The sequence below is a fragment of the Cyprinus carpio genome, chromosome A7, assembly GCF_018340385.1.
Source record: "Cyprinus carpio isolate SPL01 chromosome A7, ASM1834038v1, whole genome shotgun sequence".
Lineage (NCBI taxonomy): Eukaryota > Metazoa > Chordata > Actinopteri > Cypriniformes > Cyprinidae > Cyprinus > Cyprinus carpio.
The window spans coordinates 26,505,308-26,528,537 of record NC_056578.1 but is presented as its reverse complement, the minus strand read 5'-3'; the positions used below and the strand labels follow the sequence as shown (position 1 = coordinate 26,528,537).

Below are 23,230 nucleotides of genomic sequence, written 5' to 3'. Positions count from 1 at the left end.
GAGTTTTTGTTAAGTTGTCTTTTTGTTTTTATTTTCTTTCTAAAGAGAACGCGATGATCTATGACTCGTACTACGGTAAAGGCGTTGTTCATAAATATTAATTTAGTCAGGCTGTCTGTGCTTTGGATGTGCCTAATTAATATTCATGACCCAACCTAAGCGGCCACTCAACGTCTGCGTTACCATGGAGACCCGCGCAGTATGTATTTAATATTCATGAGCGAGGCCTTCGCCGTAGTAGGAAAGGAAATTCGCGAAGCGTCTGATGTGAGGTCCTCAAGCACTCAGTGTGCGCCTGCCTTTGTGCCTCTCCACTCAAGATGGCTCCCGTTTTAGAGAAGAAGCTACTGGGCGCAGCCGGGACAGGCGACACTATGGAAAACAGCAACGAGGATGATGAAGGACAAAACCTCTGGTACGCCCGCGCCCTCAGAGGGTCCACGAGTGCGGCGGATTTTGCAGGGAGTTAGTTTATTTGACAGTGTGATGAGTCGCTTTGTCACCAGCCGGGTGCTGCCCAGACGCCGGTCCCGGATGAGCCCAAAACACTTGACGTAAACTTATGGCAAAGTCTGGATCAGGCCAGATTAAACCTTTACGGCGGGATTAATAATAAAGGCGCTCCTCGGAGGCGTTAGGAAGCAGATCGTCTCGCTTTATATGCTCATGTCAAGCTTAACGTTACTAGTTTCTGTCGTGTGCTAGCATTTGTCAAAACTCAACGGTTTGAGATCTGTAGTGTCCAAGTCGTTTCTGAAGAAGCTAATTTTCAGTTTACGGGTGGTGATTTCTCTTTAGTTATGCTATGTGTCAGGAAACTGATTCCTGATGTCTGTTTCTGATGGGATCTCACGGCTGACTGACATCCAGCACTTTTGAGAGGCTCATGTGGTAACGGCCTTATGCGGATGTTTTGGTAGCATTGCAGTACACCGTTACCGTCAGAACTAACCATCAGTCTACTAACTACCCCATTAAAGCCCTTGTCTGTCGATGTCATGAAGGGCAATTGATCGGTGCTCGTTTGTTGTGTTGTTTTCAGGTCTTCAATCCTCAGCGAAGTGTCCACACGCTCCAGCTCCAAATTGCCTTCTGGGAAAAATATACTGCTTTTTGGTAGGTGCCTTTTGCTTTTTTATTTTTTTTAAAATCCAAATTCAAAGCTTATTAATAGTTTTGTTTACAAATGTCGACATGCACATACATTCAAGTGAAACAACCCTAAGTAAATACCTCTGAACACATTATACCCTGATAACTAGGGCTGCACGATTAATCGCATGCATTTGTCATGCGTGTCTCATCAGTAAAGCCGGTTCCGTGATTAGCGGTAAATGTCTGTCACCTGTTTTCAAACGGGAGCGGCAGTTAATACACAGAGCCATAGTTCACTGACAAGCTACGCAATATTCTGTTCATAATTGAGATTAATCGCATTTCGATTATGAACACGATATTGCGTAGCTTGTCAGTGAACTATGGCTCTGTGTATTAACTGCCGCTCCCGTTTGAAAACAGGTGACAGACATTTACCGCTAATCACGGAACCGGCTTTACTGATGAGACACGCATGACAAATGCATGCGATTAATCGTGCAGCCCTACTGATAACACACGAACATCACAGAGATGTCTATGTGACGTCTGCATTTACGTCTGCAAGACGTGTTTATTTAGTGTTTGCTCATCTGCGATACGTCTATAGGATGTTTCCTGTCAGATTTCATATAGACATTTAGAAAATGTCTTTAAGATGTTAATGATTTAGAATGTATTTAAAACTGACATCTTAAAGACGTCTTTCAGATGTTTGTACTTTAGCAGATGCTTTCCAGATGAAGTGATCTTTAACAGACATCTTGCAGAAGTACGGTTGGAAGCTGATAATTGAAGTATAGTTAACGAGAAAGGACAATTCTGTCATTTAATCACCCTCATGTTGTTCCAAACTCGTATGAGTTTCTTTCTTCTCCGGAACACAAATAAAGAGACATTGTTAACTTTTACTTGAGAATATCTTCTTCTGTGTTCTGCATAAGAAAGAAAGTCGTACGGGTTTGGTGTGATATGAGGGTGAGTAAAAGATCACAGAATTTTCAGTTTTGGGTAAACTTCTCTTTGTCTAAACACTCTAATTACTTATGTCAGTTTGATCACTTTTATGTCATGATTTAAAAGTGCTGTGATTTCTGGTGATGTTTTAGGGGAGGATGGTTCAGGAAAGACAACACTTATGACAAAACTTCAAGGAGCTGAGCACAGTAAGAAAGGGAGAGGGCTGGAATACTTGTACCTGAATGTCCAGGATGAAGACAGAGATGGTAAGTGCATTTTAAACTGGGTTGAAATAGATGATAAAAGATGAAAATAATTTGCAAAGTAATACCGAACTAGGTCTGTCATGATAATAAAACTTGTAAGTTGTCATAGTGGTGATTAACTTTTTAATATATATAACAATTATGAATGTTGCAGATTTGACTCGCTGTGGCGTGTGGATCCTGGATGGAGACCTGTACCACAAAGGCTTGCTGAAGTTTGCAGTGACTGCTGAGTCCCTGAAGGACAGTCTAGCTGTGTTCGTGGTGGACATGTCACGTCCTTGGACCATCATGGAGTCTTTGCAGAAGTGGACGAGTGTGCTGCGTGAGCATGTGGACAAACTCAAGATCCCACCTGAGGAAATGAAAGAGATGGAGCAGAGGAGTAAGTGCTGTTTTGCTTTTTTACTACTAAGATGTAGTAGTACCAACATCTTGGTGTTAGCATGTAGGGGACCTTCAGATTCAAGTGTGCTTGTGGGTGATCGCTTGTACACAAAGTCTACCTCCAGCTGTCTTTCTGTTAAACATCTTATTTGACACTAGTGGTAAAAATAAGCATGCTTTGAATAGCTGAAAGATGTTTGTTCAGCTAGAGGAACTTTATCGTGAGTTACCATATCAGCCCACATCAGGCTGATGGGAAGATGGGAACCCACGTCAGGCATGGATGTTGAAACGGCTTACCATATCAAGTATGCTTTCTGTAGCAGAATTGTTCCTTCTCTGGTGGGTTTTGATCATATGTAAATGTTGAGATTCAGTAGCAGACTGCTGTATTTACATATTGACTTCAGGAGAAGAATCAGCTGCAGACAGAGTAGAGTAACTGTCAGATTGTGATGCAGTAGTAAATACACAAATTAATTCCTTGTTACACAGCAGTTGCAGATGTTGAGGTTTTTGGTACAGTGAAGAATGGTAATGTTTCAGTATTTAATCATTAGGACAACTTAGGACAGTTTTTTTCCCCTTCTGTTGTGAATTCAGTGATGCTAGTTAGAAAGTCATGTGAATTAACCTAGAACTAGGGATTCTTATGGTTTTATTAAAATTGCTTTTTGTTATTTAGTACATGAGTCATAATCCATCCATCCATGTAAAGACTTTTATTATGGGAGTTAGCAGGGCTGCCTGCTAGGGCTGTGACGGTGGCAGATTTTTACTACGGCGGTGGTAATGGACCAACTTCCACCGGTGGCGTGGTGTTGATGCATATATAACACCCTGACTGCAGGACACTAGCGGCGGGGCGCGGCGCGGCGCGACATGACAAAATACTATAGAATTCATCATAATTCATAGAATCAATCGGTGATGCAGCACTACATGACATGACAAATCCCTGACAGTAAACTGCCTCATCCTATTTATGAGGTATTGACACAGAGTTTAAATGTCCTGGGTAGATACTAGACAAACCTGTTGCGACGCAGTGTCGCGTCCGGTGTAGAGACATGGTTCACTGACAAAAAGCCTCGTCCATTTGGGAAGGTGCGTGCGCAGTCAGCAGAGGCTCACGAAGTGGAGACAGGAGACAGCAAAAGTATAAATCCCGCGGGCGCATTAACTCCTCGTCTGCACGTAGATCGGCGATGTAGTATTTGGTTTCCCAACAAGAAATTGCCATAAAGTCTAAATAAAACAATTTGCAACCATTACTGTTATCATACTTGTATACAGAACAAGTGTGCGTAGAGTGCATGACGTCACGTGCACTACCTCCGGTGGCAGTAGAAAACCGCGGTGACGCAGCTGTCACGGCCACCGTCTCAGCCCTACCGCCTGCACTGGAAGATGGTTTATTGAAAGTCTATATATAAAGCACTCTTTGTGCTTTGAATTTGCATAACGCAGGTTGTTCAACACTAGCTGTAAGAAGAAGAGCGATTATAAATGCTGCTTCACTAGTGTTAGTTATGATTAAAATAATAATAAAAAATGCTGAGAATCATGTTTTCAAAAAACCCTGGTAGTATGGTTCAAAAGTTTGGAGTTGGTTATTATTATTATTATTATTATTTTTTGTTGATGCTTTTGAAATCAGTCTATCAGGCTTATCAAAGCTGCATATGTTTGATCAAAAATACAGGAAAAACTGAAATAATGCAATTTAAACTCTTTTATATTTCAATATATCTTAAAATGTAAGTTATTATTGTGATGGCAAAACACATTTCTTATCAATGTAGAAAACAGTTGTGCTACTTAACATTAAGCTTTGACATGTGCTTGTCCTTCGGACAAGTAAATCAGACATTCACTTGTCAGAGTAAAAAAAGTTACTTGTCCAGTGGAAAAAAGGTGTTTTTTTGGTGCAAATGTAATTTATTCTGAAGCAATAGTCTCATTAGTGCTCTATCAGGTATTACTTTAATCAGCATATTTGTGATATTTGCCTTAAATTAATTGCTGTTACACTTTTTAACTTTATGAAGGACAATATTTTCCTAATCTGATTAAATGTACGTCACCATTTGTCAAATTCTTAAATTTGATCAATACATTAGGTTAGAATAATAAGACAGTATATGGTTGTTACTATTCAAATGAAATCAGTATCAACAAACTCTTTCCACTGCAGAGGGAACACAGAAGCTGCATCGAAAGTGCCATTTAGATGTATTTACTCTCACTGTTTAATGAAGATAAGAGGTTCCATAAATTAATTTACTCAAAATTGCAAATGCATAAATAATGTTATTAGATTAATGTTTTACTTTTTTTGACATACAAATATGAAATGTTGGAAAAATGCAATGACACGTCAATATGAAATTAAACCACCAGTAGGATGTGGCAAGGCACTGTCTTAATGAGTGAATCATTGATTCAACTGATTCGTTCAAACGGCTGATTCATTCAATAAATGAAGCAAGTGACTGTCTTCATGAATGGCTCACTGAATCATTGACTCGTTCAAAAATGCTGAATCATTCAGTAACGAAAGACTGTTACTCAGAGATGTGTTACTATTGTAGGTGGCTTTGATTAGAACTATTTCCGTTAGCAAAATGGAGCAAAAACGATCAATAATGTGTCTAAAATGTAAGTCAGTTAATATTCTTTGTTTATTTAACTAAAGTTGTCTAAAATCAATATCACATTTGCAATCGTTATGAAAGTCGGGAAAACATGACTCTTGGTTATGTGATGTTACATGTATTATATAGAATTTTTTTTTTTTCTTTTATTCATGTTTGTTTCTTTGTGTGTGCTGTTGCGCTTATAGTTTAGATTTCTCTGCTAGTCACACAGGCTGCACGAGCCTCAACTGATGCTACCTTGATACTGTCAATACATTATCCATTATTAGTCACCGTTTACACTGAAAGTAATAAAATCAGAATCATTCTCAAAAAAAATTTCCGTGCTGTTATTGTTTGTTATTAAAATTTTAATCAGGTTACTTGTCTGGTCGGGCAAGTAAAATTCTCTTTTACTTGCCCCTTCACAAAATTCACTTGTCCCGGACAAGCGTTAATGTCGAGCCCTGCTTAATATATTTGTGTAAACCATGATGCTATTTTTCAGGATTCTTTGAACAAAAAGTACTTAAGAAAAAAAAAAAAAGAACTTATAAATGTCTTTACTGTTACTTTTGGTCAATGTAAAGTATCCTTGTTGAATTAAATAAAAAGTGAATATGTTGGATTTACTGTAAGTTTAAAATTTAGCTGTAATCAAACCTAATGATTTGTTGATGCTGTGACAAAGTGTTTGATGACTTCAGGTGTTTTACTGTGAAGACATAACGCTGCTCCAGTAGCGTTTGAGAATGTGTTTTGTAGTGTGATGTGAGAGGTGGAGTGCTCAGACATGAAGTGAAAGGCTATTTCTGAGGATGACTGTTTCTGCTTGTGCCCTATAAACAGGGCTGTGAGAGCAGAATAGGGAAGTGGCTTGGCAATGGGATTGTTTTTCAGCTTGTGTATGAAATATTGAGACCAGTGGTTTTACATCTGAATCACTCGCTCTCTATCTCCCAGTCTGACCATCTTATTGTATGGCGTTCATCCTTATATTTTTTTTCTTTCATTCATAATATTACAAAAGATTTATGTTTACATTAGAGAAATAAATTACATCTTAAAATATTTTTAATAGAACAGTTGTTTTGCGTTGTTATAATACTTCACAATATTTCTGTTTTTACTGTATTTTGATCAAATACATGCAGCCTTGGTGAGTATGAGACTTTTTTCAAAAACATAAAAAGTCTTAGTTTTCAAGTTCACATCTTATAGTGCCAAATGTTGGATGTATTGAAATGATATCCAAACACACTAAGCCTCAAGCCGCCCATAGCTTTGTAAAACTGACCCGACTAGAAAAAGAGCCATTGCTTCCTTAATCACTGCTGAGATCAACATAGAAAGCACAAGCAGGCAGCATCCTCTCACTCCTTACTTCTGACCGGGCTCAGTGATGTCGAAGGACAGTCCAGCCCCTCTTACAAGACATTGCATCATGGTCCACTCAGTTAGATGTTCATGACATTTGACTCTTTGCTCTAAGCAGCACATGAGCACAACACCCAAACGCTTCTCAAACTACTGTTAAAACATAGCATCTCACAGCTCTTAGTCAGCGAACACATTAACTGAATATTATTTTACATGTAGAGATGACATGATGTTGTCATTTTTTGTGTTGTTCAAAGGCTAAATATGGTCATATTAACCACCTTTTTGGTTTTACAAAAACAACACTATTTATTTGGTATTTACTATTTTGTTTTTTGGCATCATGATTTTTAGACTCCTTTGACATTCCGACGGCTTCATAGCTGAAAATGCACACTGGACGTGTATTCTGTTGACTGTCCCCACCCTTGTTTGTGGAAGCAGGTCAAAGTCGACAGGAGAAAGTGATTGTAAACTGGTTCTTCATTTGACTCTGGTTAGGCCACATTGATTAAGAAAGTTGCTGGTTATAGATTAAAATCCATACCACACTTTCAGCTGATTTGAAAACAGGTTGATCAAGTTTAAAAAAAAAAAAAGTTTTCAGTCTGAGTTTGTTGAGAACTGTGAGATAACATGAGGCAGTAGAATCAAGGATATTATTTAAAATGTGAAGACTGTGCCATGTGATATGAACTCTTGCCTATTGGCTATTATCATTTAAGAAGAATCACTAGATGGTAAACATCGGTTTGCCTTCTGGAGCTAATTAAATTTTTTCTAACGGACTCTTTGTCAGTTGTTTATTGGTTAGCTGTAAATGCACCAGATTGTCTTGATCTCCAGATCCTGTGGAAACATGTATGCACTCCACATCACGGGGTGTGTGGGTAATTGAGTGTGATGTAACCAGTTAATGGAGAGTTTCATGAGTTATGACTTTCTGAAATATTTTGACAAATGTTTTTGTAAAGAAGTCTTTTTTCTTTATCTGACCAAGGCTGCATCAAAAATACAGTAAAAAAAGTAAGATTATTAAGTATTGCTTTCTATTTTAATACATTTTTAAAATGTTATTTACTCCTTAGCAAAGCTGAATTTTTGAAAAGCAGCCATTACTCCAGTCTTCAGTATCAATTTAATGGGTCTTTCTTTAAACAAGAGCATTAATTTCTTTAAAAACTAACAAAAAGAGAACATTGCTGACCCCAAGCTTTTTAAGATTCATTTATTTTAAATCTGCTTTTAAGACAGTTGTGGTCTGTTGTTCCAGCAGCACTGGAGCTGTTGTTCTTTAACAGTACGTGGAAGGAAGTTGTGCAGCTTGCCTGGTTTCTGGGTCATCTGGAGCTGCATTCTTAAGGTTCCTGAGGAAGTCCCTCCCCCTTTACCTCCCTCAGCACCTCTCGAATATACCACTGATTAAGGCCATTCCAGCCACCCACTTCCGCACATCACCATCATGCCCTCTCCATATACTCCTGTGTATCGGCCTGGCAGTGAATAACATTGTTTTTGGTTGCTGTTCGCATGTTTTCTAGTGCTGTGTGAGGTTGGGGGCTTGAGCAGGGATCAGACAGGGTCTTAAGAATGTGCTGTCAGCTCTGTTCACATCTGAGCTGCTCTTTCACAGGCCTCGGGTGCTCAGATGTGTTCATAACAAGTCAGGATTTCAGGCGATTTAAGTTACACAACAGATAATAAACTGTCACGTTAATGCTACAAATCCTTGCTTATCCTATTTATTCGTTTTGTATTAGAATTATTATTTTTTTTTTCTTGATCATCTTTTTTGGTACAATCTGTCTGTTTGGGTCTTATGTAACCTGACTGGAATGTCCTAATTATGTGGATGGTCTCTTTATTTGTATAGATTTTGTTGGTTAAGTCTATTTAAAACTTAGAGAGGTACATGGTTTTTCAAACATGTTTCCTTGATGCATGAGAACAAACCTCAATGGTTCTCACATATCAAGCATTGTTGATTTTCATATTTATCTATACTGCTTTCAGTCATTTGATTTTTGAAGTACTCATACCTCTTGAAAACATTTGTTGTCATCATCAATCCAATATATTGCTTAGACCCCTACATCTATCTATATATGATCTGCATCCATTGCTTATTTAAATCTCACGTCTTTTGAATTTGTTGTAAAATATAAATGGTTTAATGTGTAATGTGAACAGTAGTGTGGAATGGTTTGATGATCCTGTTACTGTCGTCAGCTGTATAGTGTATCAGTTGACACAGTTTACTGTAAATATGTAAGTCAAGGTTGACACTGTTGGTTTCTTGTTCTCTTCTGTGCAGTGGTTAAGGCCTTTCAGGAGTATGCAGAACCAGAGGAATCCACGCCGAGCTCACCCCAGAGACGAGCTCCAGCGGCTGGGGGAGAAGATGAGAGTGTGCTGCTGCCCCTGGGAGACAACGTCCTCACACACAACCTGGGCATTCCAGTGCTCATAGTTTGCACAAAGGTGATATGGTCATTTGACCTGGCATACTGGGTCCCATAGGTGTTTTATTGCCTTAATAAGAGTTAGGTCAGCATATTTGAGATCACATTATTAAAGCATGCTAGTTTTCAGAGTGGTTTGTGTATAAACAAACAATATTGTTCAAAAGTTTGGGGTCAGTTAAGTCTATTTAAAAAAAAAAGTACGGTAATACTACAAAATGCAGTAATGCTGTGAAGTAACATTACACTTGAAAAATTTAAATTATTGAAAAATACATCCCAGAACAAAGAGGTCACCGTCAGACAAGACAGAGCAGGTTACTTTTGGTATGAAACAAAGTCTCAGCTTTTAAATTTTGTCCTTTTTTTTTTTTTTAACTCTTTCTCTGCCATTGACGAGTTTTTACAGATTTTCGTGTTTTCACTGTAATACACTCGGGGGCGCTATTGCACATCTTCTGAATGAGTACAAAACCTCCTGAAAAAAAACACACGTGAACAGGACGGAAAAACTAGCAATCTCTAATATGAACAGATGAATATGATAAATAATGCGATCATCGGCAATAGACAGCATATAAATGAAAACTGCATAATTTTATGGGGATTAAAATGATGATCCATGAAGCGGTATATGTCTGTGCAAGTTTTGGAGGTGTTGATGGAAGTGATTTACTGGATTTATGCTTTGATAATCGTACTGAATATTATCCAGATGTAGTTTTTGATAAAAATGTGATTTTCTCACCTTTTTGCTCAAAATTATACATTTTTATGAAACCTACCTATATTCAAATGTTGATTTTAAAAAAAAAAAAAAAAAAAAAAAAAAAGAATGCTTTAAGCTAGAATAAAACAAAAGTAAAAGTAGAGGCTTTGATCTTTATTTTAGTGTATTGCATATTCAGATGTTCATGCAGCAAAATATACTGTAGGCCATCAAATTTTAGTGGAAACTATCAAAATCGCTGGCGGTGGCTGGTAACTTTTTTCAAAAATGCTGACGGGGAAAGAGTTAAGAAATTCAAACAATAAATACCGTTTTGTGGTACTTTAATGTGCTGTTACAAAGCAGCACATGAACGATCATCTTTTCATATTTACTAGTTAAGGCACAAAATAAACATGAATGAACATCAGAAGGTATCTTGTTTCAACCACGGAAAGATCAGTCAGTGCTCAACTTTTTCAAGTTCAAGTCCACCAACGTTAATCGATGCTCCTGTCTGGTTTGTTTGTCGGATAAAATTGCGGATTCTGTGTTATGATGGGTCAGATTTTTTGCTGATTAAAATATAAAAAGTTTGAATATATAAAACTTACTGACCTCAACCCTTTGAATGGTAGAGTATGCCCTGTGCATAAATAGAAGTGAGTAGATGTACAATTTATGAAATTTGAGTGGATATTTTGAGTTGTTTTGCTCTGTGTTTGGGGATTGGGTGTGTTGTTTCTGATGCATTGAGTGTCTTCAACCGGATGAAAAGCTCTCTTTATGGAGTCTCAGTAGCCTGCAGGTTCAGAGCTGCAGACTCACCATACCCCCCTCACATGCTCTTTTCGGATCAGAACACACTCAATGATCTCTTCTATTTTTAGCCTTCCTCCAGCCCCGGGTGTGTGAAAGACAACCCGTTTTTAAATGAGGTAGTTTAGGTCTGAGAGTAAAATGTTCACTCTTTTTCTGATTAATGTCAAGAGGCAAAGTGATCAAACCGCCTCGCCCTGGGATAGAGGAGAATAGAGCCTGATTGAATTTCAGAAAGCAGTTCCAATTTCCAGTTTACTTGAAAGCACAAAATTTGCTCTTATCAATATGCTTTAGTATCATCATAACTGATCTGCTAACAGCAGCAATTCACTGGTGTACTGCGGTACCATTAAAGGGATAGTTCACCCAAAAATGACATTCCAGACCTGTATCAATTTCTTATTTCTGCAGAATGCTGAGGTTCAAACAACATTGGACCTCATTAAGTTTCTTTGTATGGTCAAAAAAAAGAACACAAGACATTTTCCAAAATATCTTCTTTAATATATCAAGATTATCTTTAGTTTATTCCATTAATAGTTGCCATTGCTGTGTCACATTTGATGTTTTTATTATGAAGTTGAAAGTATGTCCTGTGGTTCAGTACAAGTTCAGCAGTATCTGTGACATGCAGAGATGAGTTTGCATTTGACTGATCTGTCCAAGATATGTTTGCCATGGCAGCCTCCTGGATTTTTATGCAGCCTAGCTGGCACGTCCTTTTTCTGCCAAAACGATTATGGATGGCATTCAGCCACAAACATGGCTGCTGCATCAGTTCTATTAAGCATGTGTGTGCTTGTCTGTGATATTCAGTGGTGTGTCTGTCATTTAAAATCAGGAGATCAATGATGATAAATGGATAGTTCACATTTCACAATAGCAATTCTGTCATTTTCTCGTGTTGTTCAATTCTAATGTAATATCAAATATACTGCATGTAAGACAGTGTTTTCCCTTGACTGATTCTCTCTGTCTGTGTCTTTAGTGTGATGCTGTCAGTGTACTGGAGAAGGAGCACGACTACAAGGAGGAGCATTTTGACTTCATTCAGTCACACATCCGGCGGTTCTGTCTACAGTGTATCCTACTCAGTCTTAGCATTTGTGCTGTTGTAATATTTTTCTTTTTCCCCATGCAGTACACCGTAATGAAATATTTTGTTAAATTTATGGTTAAAATGTCAGTTGTGGTTGCCAAAAACTCTCCATAATATTTGAGGTATTTTGGAATTGTATATCGTTGCCCTGTATATTTTGCAACAAATAAATGTATATCACAGTAAGGGAAATATCAATATACCAACCTACTTGAATTACCAAGACCTGCTTTTTATGTTTAAAAAGTACCTTTAAATTTGTGTTTTTCCTTTAAAATAATAATACAGGTGGTAAAACAGAAAGTGACGAGATAAATCATGAGTCCTTTCTTAGTGGCCTGTCCTACATGATGCTAAAAAAAATAGAAAATGGAACAAAACACCCTAATGCACAGTACATAAATGAAAAATTTGAAGAAACCAAATTATTAACTTAGAATATAGTCACGTGATGCATCATGGAGGACTTCTGGGAATATTCTTTTACTATTTTTCATCATAAACAACATTTTTTTACATTGAAAAGACATATTATGAAGTTTTTGCCCATATATATATATATATATATATATATATATATATATATATATATATATATATATATATATATAGTTATAGTTATAGTTATTATTATTATTATTATTTTATTTTATTTTTTTCTCTATAAAATTGGCAAACGTTTTTTACGGTATACACATCCTTAATCACATCTCACAGATGGAGCTGGCTTGATTTACACTTCGGTCAAAGAGGAAAAGAACATGGACCTTCTCTACAAATACATGGTGCACAAAATATATGACTTCCAGTTTACTACGCCTGCCTTAGTAGTGGAGAAGGACGCTGTGTTCATGTGAGAGCTCCGAAATCCCCTAAAAACATTGCATTTCTGCTCTTTTTGTTTTATATGAGATTATCCATGTCCAATTCAGTTTGGTGTCAGTCTGTCAAACTGGTTTCTGTTAAAACATTTTATGTCTGCGTAGTCCATCCGGATGGGACAACGACAAGAAAATTGCCATCCTGCATGAAAACTTCACAACGGTTCGACCTGAGGATCCCTTTGAGGACTTTATAACCAAACCTCCTGTACGAAAGGTGAGAAAAGAACCTAGGAATGAACATTTTACCTTAAGCTGCTACCGCTTATATAACATTTTCCTTTTTTTATGTTTCTAAAGTTGGTGCATGACAAGGAAATCAGTGCAGAGGATGAGCAGGTCTTCCTCATGAAGCAGCAGGTATGTTTGGACTACAGGAAAACACACTGCAGATTTAGACCAGTGCTGAGGTTACACATTTGAAAGGCAGCCGAAACCCACTTTTGCAAAATTCCCCCTTGGGATATCAAAAAACCCTTTATTTTGTTGGATTTATCAAAGAATCAAAAATCGGAAACACATCCAAATGATTATCAGCTACAATTTTTAGAAATAAGAGATATGTATCCTCAGTACACTCTAATATACACAGATGGATCCAAATCTGGAAACCAGGTAGCGGCAGCTTTTGCAACGAATGAAGTACATCAAGGTATACGTATTCCAGATCAAAGTTCAATCTTCACAGCAGAAGCAAATGCTTTATTGCTGGCATTAAAATTTATTGAAACGTCTTCACAGAAGAAATTCTTAATAATGACTGACTCAAAATCATGCCTGGATTCACTGGAAAGTATGAAAACTGATCATCCGACAGTAGTCAAGATCTTCGTTAAATTATCAATGCTCAAATCAAAGGCTTTTAGCATCTACTTTTGCTGGGTACCTGGACACTCAGGAATTGCTGGAAATGAGAAAGCAGACAGTGCCGCAAAAGAAGCACTATCCACAGAATTAGTAAATAGTTTTATACCTTTTACAGACTTAAAACAAACAATAAATGAATACATCAGAAATAAATGGCAATCAGAATGGGATCAATGTCTAAATAATAAGTTGCATGAAATAAATCCTGATGTGAAGAAAAAACTTAACCTCTGTTTTGAGAATTGTTGGAATCAAGTCATCTATACACGATGCAGAATAGGACATTCAAAAATTACACATAAATTTTTATTCTTAGGAGAAAATCCTCCAAAATGTTCATTTTGTCAGAATTCATTGTCCATTAAACATATCCTTCTAGATTGTATTACATCTGCCCCTGTGAGAAACCCTTTTTATTCCGTTGATACTTTTGGAAAATTTTTTAATCAAGTGAATCCGAACATGGTCCTAAGATTTCTAGAGGAAATAAATTTTAAACATCTTTTCTAGTCTTCCTTTGATTGATTGCACTTTATTCTCGCCATGAATATAGCCTTTGAAGCTGGTATGGCGTTTAAAAGAAAAGAAAGAAAGAAAGAAAGGCAGCCGAAATCAAGTGATCTCTTCTCTGACATCGACATGCATCCCTCACAAAGCTCTCCCGCTGTCCTTCATTAGTTCGATTAGACGCAGTAAAACCCTTTTGACTTGTTTATTTTCCCTCGTGGTTCCAGAGTTGTCTGGCCAATCAGGAGCTGGTGAAGCCTTCTTATTGTTTTCATTGACTGACCTCGTGTCAGATATGCAGTGTACTGTTTACATACACAATATTTGGTCATTTAAAAGAATAATTTTGTTTTAATGTACATCGCAAGCCAGCTTTTTGTATGCCGGCACATGCTCTTGAATTTCACTGTGGGTTTCGTCATATCTTGAACAGCTCCGTGTGGTTTAATCAATTGTGAATGGTGTTTATGCAAGGGTTTTTTATTGAGAATGGTCTTTAACACAATAGTAGGCTGTATGTACACTGTCACTCCTGTTAAGCAGCTACTTTTGATTTTTTGTCTTTGAAATGAAAAGATCACTGTGTGACTCCATACAAACATTGTGTTGTGTAACCGCTAGATGCTCACAAAATAGGAAAAAGAAATTAATAAAATACCATTACAATTAAAAATAACTTTTTCTATTTTACTACATTTTATTGTTTAATATTTTTTTTTATTATCCCTGTGTTGGCAAAGCTGAGTTTTCTGCAGCTTGGAAACTGATTTTTTTTTTTTTTTTTTTTTTTTTTTAATAGAAAGTTCAAATGAACAGCATTTATTTGAAAGTGTTTTGTAACACATAAATGTTGTTTAGTTTCACTTTTATTCAATTTAATACATCGTTGGTTGTCACATAGGGGTACGATTCCACAGAATCGGCTCATTTTATAAAGATATGAAAGAGATTAGGAGGAGAAACTGTTAGACAGACTCAGTATTAGAACTGATGAGTAGAAGATAACACCGATGCCATTCACTAATATATGACAAACATTTCAAGCTACATGTATATGATAACTGTTCTGCTTTAGTAACATGTTCATATTGAATCTAAACTATTAATCTTTTAGACTGAGGCTGTCATAAACTATCAAATGTGGCTTTTCCGAGCTCAATGGCTCTGGCCCGAGCCAATATAAAAGAAACATTGGCTACTGGCTACTTAAAAAAAAAAAGTGGGCGGGGCTGCTCTGTCTCGCCGGTCTTCCTGTTTCAGTTGATTTTACATCACCACATAGAATAACACTGCGTCTTTCAAGGACTCTTTAAAATTTTCTTTAAAAAAAATGACTGCGCCCAAACTTTTGAACAGTATTGTACATGATTACATGTTTTACACAGCGATATGTCTTCTGTCACTTTATTACAGTCATTGTTAGCCAAGCAGCCGGCCACACCAACAAGAGGAACAGTAAGTGTGACTTCAGACACCACACACACCTCTCACTTTTAAGTGTGATACTATTATGCTGCTTTGAGGATCCTGTGATAATGTTGTGACACTAATGTTTTACTGTTTTACAAAAGCCACTGAATCCTTTAGCTTTTGTTTTGTTTTTTTTAATTGCATTTTAGATTCCTTTTTAATGGTGATTTCATGTAGTGGGAAATATAAATCTGCAGAATTGTTTTTGCAATCTCCCTATCTGATCAAGGTTTTTTTTTTTTTTTTTTTTGTGTGTGTGTGCGCACATAGGAGTCTCCTGCCCGGACTACATCTGGTTCCCCCCGACCGACAGGCCGGACCGGGCCCACCAATGTGGCTAGTGTCTCACCCATGACTGCAGTGAAGAAACCAGACCCCAACATGAAAGGTGAGAAATCTTACCTTGCAAGATTACACACACCACAAAACCTAAATGAAGCTTTGTGATGTCATGGCTCTCTATTCATCAGGCCAGCACAAATAGCACATGATTGTGCTCTATTCTCTCTCACATTCATCTCATTTTGCCGGTTCATCCCTCTGCCTCAGTCTAACCTCTTTAAAACACTGCCCTCCTGTGGAGAATGTAGGAATATGAAATACATTTTCCGATCACTAACCTCAGCTGTACAGCATGTTTCATACCAGCAGGAATAGATTCAGTCATTTTAAGTAAATCATCTTTAATTGAATTCTTAAACCTTCCCACCCTGTAGGGTAGCATATTATTTTTTATTTTTTTTAAATAGTTTGGTTTTCATCAACTTTCAGTTTGTTGCCATTTTAGCTAGAGCTGTGCAATCAATTGAAATGCAGTTTTGATTTCAGTCTCTAACGATTGATTAATTGTAAATCTGGATGTATGTTTGCTTTTGAACACCTCACAGTGCTGATGAATATCATTTGGACATTGCCACCTAAGGGTCATTATATTTCGTTTGTGTGTGTTTATAGGAGCAGCAGCGAATGAAGGAGTGCTGGCCAACTTCTTCAACAGTCTGCTGAGTAAAAAGACGGGTGCGCCGGGCAGTCCTGGGACGCCAGGGGCAGCAGCAGGAGCAGGCGTACAAGGCTCTGCCAAGAAAACAGGTAAATTCTTCCTTTTCCAGCCTCAGCCCCAGGAACAGGTGCATCTCACAAAAAAAAAAAATAAATACTGCCACGAATGGGTCATATTTCATCCTAAAATCATAAGAGGGAAGGAAAAAAGGTTTATATTTTGCATAAAGAAAGTCTTGATTTAATACAATATTTTATTGCAATGGGTAAGATATTTTTTTTTTATTTGTAATTATTAAAAATGCAAACAATCCTAATTGTCCTAAAATTGGCCTTAGTTTCTTAAAGCATGTTTGATTTGAAAGAAATTGGCTGTTCACCAACTCAAGATACCCCTGACAAAAGGACTTTTTTTTTTTTCTCTCTCGTTTTGGAGAGATAGACCAGTATATTTGTGGCTTTGGACTGTAGTGACTAATTGGCCTCTATCTTTTGAATACAGTGTCTCAGTTTCACAAAACTTGGTATACATGGACAACAGGACAATCTGAGAATGTTTTTTCTTTTTTTTTCCTTTTTTTTTTTCCTGGTTGAACCTGTATAATCATTCATGAGATTCACCTGATCACCTTCTGTCAAAATGTTCTTTTGTTTCCTCTGGACAATGCTCTTTTTTTGGAGTTTTACCTTTAGAGCCAGAGAGAATAACCAGGAGAAATGGGCTGAAAAGCCTGTGTGAGTGATGCCACCATGGATGGTGAAATCTCATACTGACTGGTTTTCATACCTAAGATGATGTCGAGTTCATACCAACTGCACTTTTCATTCTTTGATATTTAGTTTCAGTTGTTTACATGAATTGCTAATATTCTAATGCATTTATGGGTCATTTAAATGACATTGTGCTCGGATAAAGGACTGCATGCAATTTTTTTTTGTTTTTTCATGTCTTCTTCATTAAGTTTGCATTTGTGTAGCCGCACGTAGCATGCTGCTTTTGAATGCATACCAGCATGCAGCACTCATCCACATCCACCGAGCTGGTTCCCACATTACCATAACCAACCTGTTATTTATATATATATATAACACAGAAACTACAGGAGATTACTCTGTTTTTTCTTTCTCTTCTTTCTTCTCCAGGGCAGAAGCCGGGTTTGACTGACGTTCAGGCGGAACTGGACCGAATGACTCGTAAACCCGACTCAATGGTAACGGCCAACAACACCCCTGTGACAGAGAACGAGGCATGAGAGCGCCAACAACATTGTCCACTCTGGAAATCAACATGTAATGACATAAAGGAGAAAAAAAAAGCTATTCATGACCAAAATTCCCCCACCTTGTGTGTCAATCAGCAAACAGCCCATGGTTTACCAAAAGTGTTGGGATTCTATCAGATATATAGGCTCTGATGTTGTGGGGGAAAGAGAGATGCAACTGCTTTTCTTTGTTTTCATGTCCAGACCCCTTTCTATGTTCGTTTGTTTGTGGTGATTAATTTTTGGTGTGGCATATGGCAGGTCAGGTAATGGGTGCTCTCTCCTTAAGGAGGCAGTCAAACTTCTAAAGTGCGGGGCCTTGCTTAGCTTGGGGAACCTTAAACAGCACTCATTCCCCTCCTCCTGACGAGAGCAGAAACGCACTGCTGCATTCCACGAGCAGTCGCTTCAAGTTTTGCAATCAGCTACTACTGCTAAAATCCTAAATATATTTTAAAACAAGAAGTACTTGCAAAAAGTATATAGTGTGTACAAACATAGTATCATTTATGCTGATGTATTTATAAAAAAAAAAAAAAAAAAGAAAGCAAATCAAGCTTTTATTTTCTTTCTGTGTTTTATCAGTGAGACGTTAAGCTTCCCTTAACATGGTTAACGTCACTGATGTCATGACACTAATGACAAATACCCATTGGACTTCAGCATACATGAATGGCAGACGCTGTCAACCGCCACTTTAAATTATGTAAATATGCACTAAATATTTGCTATACAAGCTTTGATTTGATTTTGTATAAAATTGAATTATTTTAACAATTTATGAAGAACTATTTCAGATGAAAACAAGCATTGATGAGTATCAGGCTGGACGTTTTCTTTTGGCTATGCTTGGTTTTGGAGGAGAGGAGCAGGGCAGCATCTTTCCTAGTATAACTCCCAAGTGCCTGTGTCATAGTGGAGGTGCTCGTCTCCAAAAGAGGAATTGCACTGTGGCATCAACAGTCAATGTCCTGCTTCATGTAATTTATTTTTTTGGTTATTTTATTTTGAAAATGCATTTCTGTGGTCATTGCTTTTTTTGTTAAAATTACACATTTTGCTTCAGTGGCCTAGATCGTTTTTTTTTTTTTTGCTTGCATAGGGAGCTCGCCTTTCTTTTGCGAATGTCAACGTCCACATAAAACGTGTTTCGCATCTGAGTGGGACATTTCGTCCCACCTCCCAGTTGGAAAATGTGGTTTAAACCACTAGCGCCATTCTCATGTGGCCAAGTGATAGACTGTACGCCGTGTCTTTTGTCAGTCCTTACAAATGAGATCTCAGATTTGTTTGCTAGCACTTCTTTTTACATATAATTTGAGGACTGTATAGTGATTCATGTAAAACATTCCGGTTGATTCGTGTACCCTGCCTCAGTGCCCACTGGAAGTGATGACTTTGCCTTCAGTGTAGCGTTCACTGTTGTCACTCCATATGCTCCGTCTCTTCACTCAGGGTAGGTCTGAGTCCACACAACGCCTTGTCCGTCTTCATAGTACATTTCTCAACATTTTCTTCCACTACTGATACTGTATCATATTCTTGTATCTAGATAATTGTTTTCAGATTTTCTTTTCTTTCTTTTTTTTTTGGTCGCTGAAAATAAAACTACGTTAGTTAGGTTAGCTTGACAAATCATCCACAGACTTGATGTAATGGTTTTCTTAAAGGGATAGTTCACCCAAAAATGAAAATTTGATGTTTATCTGCTTACCCCCAGGGCATCCAAGATGTAGGTGACTTTGTTTCTTCAGTAGAACACAAACCAAGATTTTAAGCTCAAACCGTTGCGGTCTATCAGTCTTATAATGTAAGTGGATGGGAATCAAGGCTAAAACATACAATAAAACTAAAAAAAAAATCATACACAAACAAAACCAAATTAAACCCTGTGGCTCGTGACGATACATTGATGTGTAAAGACACAAAACGATCAGTCTGTGCAAGAAACTGAACAGTATTTATATTGTTTTTTTACCTCTGATTCATGCAGTGTCCGAACTGTTAGAACTCTCCTGACTCTTCTTGTGTGCGTTCTCAGCAGCAAGCGGTCAGGTGCGTGAGGTGTCTTCTTGCTTTATTGTGGATCGCAGACTTATAAGTGCATTACCACCACCTGTCTCTCAAGTGGACCATTGACACTCCTAATTGAGAATGCAGATCGAGTGTCAATAGTCCATTTGAGAGAGATCAGGAGAGTTCTAACAGTTCGGACATTGCGTGAATCCGAGGTAAAAAACAATATAAATACTGTTCAGTTTCTTGCACAGACTGATCGTTTTGTGTCTTTACACATCAATGTATTGTCACAAGCCGCAGGGTTTAATTTGGTTTTGTTCTCTTATCCTTTATAATTTTTTTTTTTTTTTAGTTTTATTGTATGTTTTAGCCATGATTCCCATCCACTCACATTATAAGACTGATAGACTGCAACGGTTTGAGCTAAAAATCTTGGTTTGTGTTCTACTGAAGAAACAAAGTCACCTACATCTTGGGTGCCCTGGGGCTAAGCAGATAAACCTCAAATTTTCATTTTTGGGTGAACTATCCCTTTAAAGTTTTTAACCTTAATGTTGTAGTGGAGAAACGGTAAATGGAGCAGCTAAAGTGGCTTTTAAATGATCATTATATTTTCAGACGAAAAAGGAAAATGCAGAGAATTGGAATCTGGAACCAAAGATGTAGAATCCACATGTTATGTCCAGTTCGAGTAGCTGCACTAAATTCCTCCCAGGTGGACGCTCTTGGATAAGCCTGGAGAAGGCATCATTCCAAAACGAATATTCTGCTTACTACAGTGGTCTGTGTTCAATGTCAGATATATATATATATATATATATATATATATATATATATATATATATATATATATATATATATATATATATACATACATACATACATACATGTTGTTTTCTTTTTTTTTTCACTAGAGTTTGAAGTCTGTCTTTTTTTTTTTTTTTTAGCTCTTCAAGGGAATAAACCACAAGATGTTTAGTGTTTACTGTTGTTTTGCATGAACTTGTGTTAGAAATATAAAAAAAAATAATCTCAAACCAAACTAGAGATAAGGAACTCAAATTAAAGTTTCATTTATGCTGCATAATATTGCTTAACGGTTTCCATTTATGATGGGCAGGGCTAAAGCATTTGCTGATATTCAAGCACAACATTAAGTCTGGAATATATACCTCTTGTTTTAGTGGTTAAGGTGTTTCATCTATTCAGATTGTGTAAGAACTTATTGGGGCTGCCACTGATGACGCCTCTGATCACATCTAACATTCTTACTGCTTTCAGAACCGCTCATATAACCTTAAACTTAAGTATTTCATTGCATTTTCTGCATTTGCCGTGTGACTGAAATCTCACTAATAGCACTGATACATTCCTGTGAACATAGCTCATTGTCCTCCCTAATAGACTGAGTTCAGGGTTCAATACTATTTCATGGCGTTATAACTGTTTTACTGAAAGTGAAGAACTGTTATTAATTCATCTTAGTATAACTGTCAAAAGCAACATATTGTCAGCTACTTAAATATTTAGTTTTTTCCACCTCCACAAAGTTTGATGGTTACTGGTTTCAATAGTAGCTTGGTGCAAATGTAGACAAATTAACGGAGTAAGAAATAAAAAAAAATTAAAAATAAAAAAAAAATTGAGATGCCTGAAGTACTTGAATAATCTTCCTAACTCAGAACCCACCTTTTTTTTTCCAAAGGAGACACACAACGGATAAAAGGTCTAAGGGTGGCCACCAAAAGAAACAAGTACACTTGGCTTCCGCTTCATTGATTTCTTTCCCTTGGTTGGGGAAGATTGCAGTTATATATAATGAACAGCACATTTTATATGTATTTCATTCAGACTAGGATGACAGCTGACCGCTTTATGTATAATCCTTCTAATATTCACTCACCCCTTTAAGAAAGAAAATGTTGAGAAAATGCTCTGGCTTCCAAAATTTTCAATACAGGAATGGAAAGACCTTTCTTTTCACACAAAGGACTGTGTTTGTGAGCTGTACCTTAAAGTGAGTCTGATTGTCTGGCTTTAACTCGATGCAGTACGTGGCCATGTGAAATCTTGCTTTTAATGCAAACAAAGATAAGGAAATGTGTTTTTTGTTTCTTTTTTTTTTTCAGTTCTGGCTTAAATAAAATACAAATCCAGACTACAACTATCTTGTGATTTAGTTTTTTGCTTGTCAGTTGATTCCAGAAGATGCACAACATTATAGGAGACAGCATTACAGCACTGATTAAGAAATATTTCATTTAATATTGACCTTTTGACCCACAGTTTAAGAGATGCCACAGTTTTAAGATGGAGGCATGATTTTGGGAACCAAACCAGTAGGGGGCAGTGCTGTTCTCCCAATATGTATCTCTATTTTTTTCGTGTACATGCATACATTTAAATGCATAATATATTATATAGTAGTATAGTAGTATTTTATAAATATATATGCTTATTTAGGTATACTGTTGTGAGAACCGGTTATGTTACAACACAAAAACAGTATTTTAGAGTGTTTCTAAATAAGTCTACAAGTGGCTTACTAATTGTCTCTACTATGAAGGACTCAGTACCAAGAGCACATACTAAATACTACCCAATACCAACATGCTGTCTAGGAAGACTACGCACTAGGATTTGCAAACTGGCATACTGTGGCAAGCCAATTTAACGTTTATTCATTTAACTACTTTTTGTTACAAGTACGTTTGTATCAGTAGTAAGTAAACCTTTAACGACTTATCTTTTTCAGTTTCAGCTACAAGTACCTAATAAATATGTACTAGTACATCTGGGACAGTTAGCATCCCCATAGAATTCAATATTAAAACGTTACAACTGATGTTGGTTTCGCGTAATAAACGTTAAAACTGCTTGCCATAGCGACACTTTAAACTGCGGTGTCGTTTGGCATTTGATGAATCATATATTGCGATTTTCACCTGCATAAGGGACGGCCAGAACTCAAAGCTAGACGTTTAGAATTGTGACTGTTTCGTGCTTTTGTTTTTCTGTCATCAGTCGTAAATAATTTACATGAAAGCGTCTGTCCTCGCAGGAATGTAGTTTGGAGGGCGGAGACTCGCAGCAACATTACATTCTGCATCCCGAAGCTGTGGAATATGGACACTGCCAGGAGAACATCAGTGATCGTTCGAGATCGTTCAGCACTGTTCATAACAGGATCCGAGCACAGCGCAAAGATGACGGAGAGGTGGATGTAGTGTTTGGGCTCGGGATCTGTAGGTCATACACACGGCTGGAGTTTACGGTGACCGTTTTGTAACGAGGGTTGTTCTTTGTTGAGACATTGTTTTCTGCCTGGCTGTTTTCAGAGGACCAGTGGACAGCTGTTCATTTCAGTCCCGAATCTGCTCTTATATTTGAGCGGGACGTGGAGCTA

At 37.3% G+C, this 23,230-nt stretch overlaps 1 protein-coding gene across 6 annotated transcripts; it reads left to right on the top strand.

Annotated features, from left to right (window-relative positions):
• Positions 1-223: 223 nt before the first annotated feature.
• Positions 224-23,022, top strand: LOC109076693 (cytoplasmic dynein 1 light intermediate chain 2-like). Of its 6 annotated transcripts, none has more exons than XM_042760606.1 (14): positions 224-415; positions 1,043-1,116; positions 2,205-2,321; positions 2,476-2,706; positions 9,042-9,208; positions 11,709-11,802; positions 12,537-12,672; positions 12,806-12,917; positions 13,001-13,060; positions 15,488-15,529; positions 15,815-15,932; positions 16,499-16,633; positions 17,687-17,833; positions 22,886-23,022. In XM_042760606.1, exons 1-13 carry the CDS (start codon positions 321-323, stop codon positions 17,794-17,796), a joined length of 1,491 nt encoding a protein of 496 aa, XP_042616540.1. In that variant the 5' UTR covers positions 224-320; the 3' UTR covers positions 17,797-17,833; positions 22,886-23,022. The 6 variants fall into 6 exon arrangements, 5 of the variants coding, with proteins under 5 accessions (XP_042616540.1, XP_042616541.1, XP_018947912.1 ...); XM_042760607.1 differs by lacking the exon at positions 22,886-23,022 and adding an exon at positions 21,530-21,988; XR_006160482.1 differs by lacking the exon at positions 22,886-23,022 and adding an exon at positions 21,530-21,988 and having other exon boundaries at positions 225-415; positions 17,692-17,833.
• Positions 23,023-23,230: the final 208 nt, after the last annotated feature.

What these genes read in the sequence shown, in the direction of transcription:
- LOC109076693 (XM_042760606.1), top strand. Translation starts at nt 321, where the DNA reads ATGGCTCCCGTTTTAGAGAAGAAGCTACTGGGCGCAGCCGGGACAGGC. An exon ending in CCAAACCTCCTGTACGAAAG is followed by an intron (nt 12,918 to 13,000) that starts GTGAGAAAAGAA and finishes ATGTTTCTAAAG; the next exon opens with TTGGTGCATGACAAGGAAAT. An exon ending in ACCAGACCCCAACATGAAAG is followed by an intron (nt 15,933 to 16,498) that starts GTGAGAAATCTT and finishes GTGTGTTTATAG; the next exon opens with GAGCAGCAGCGAATGAAGGA.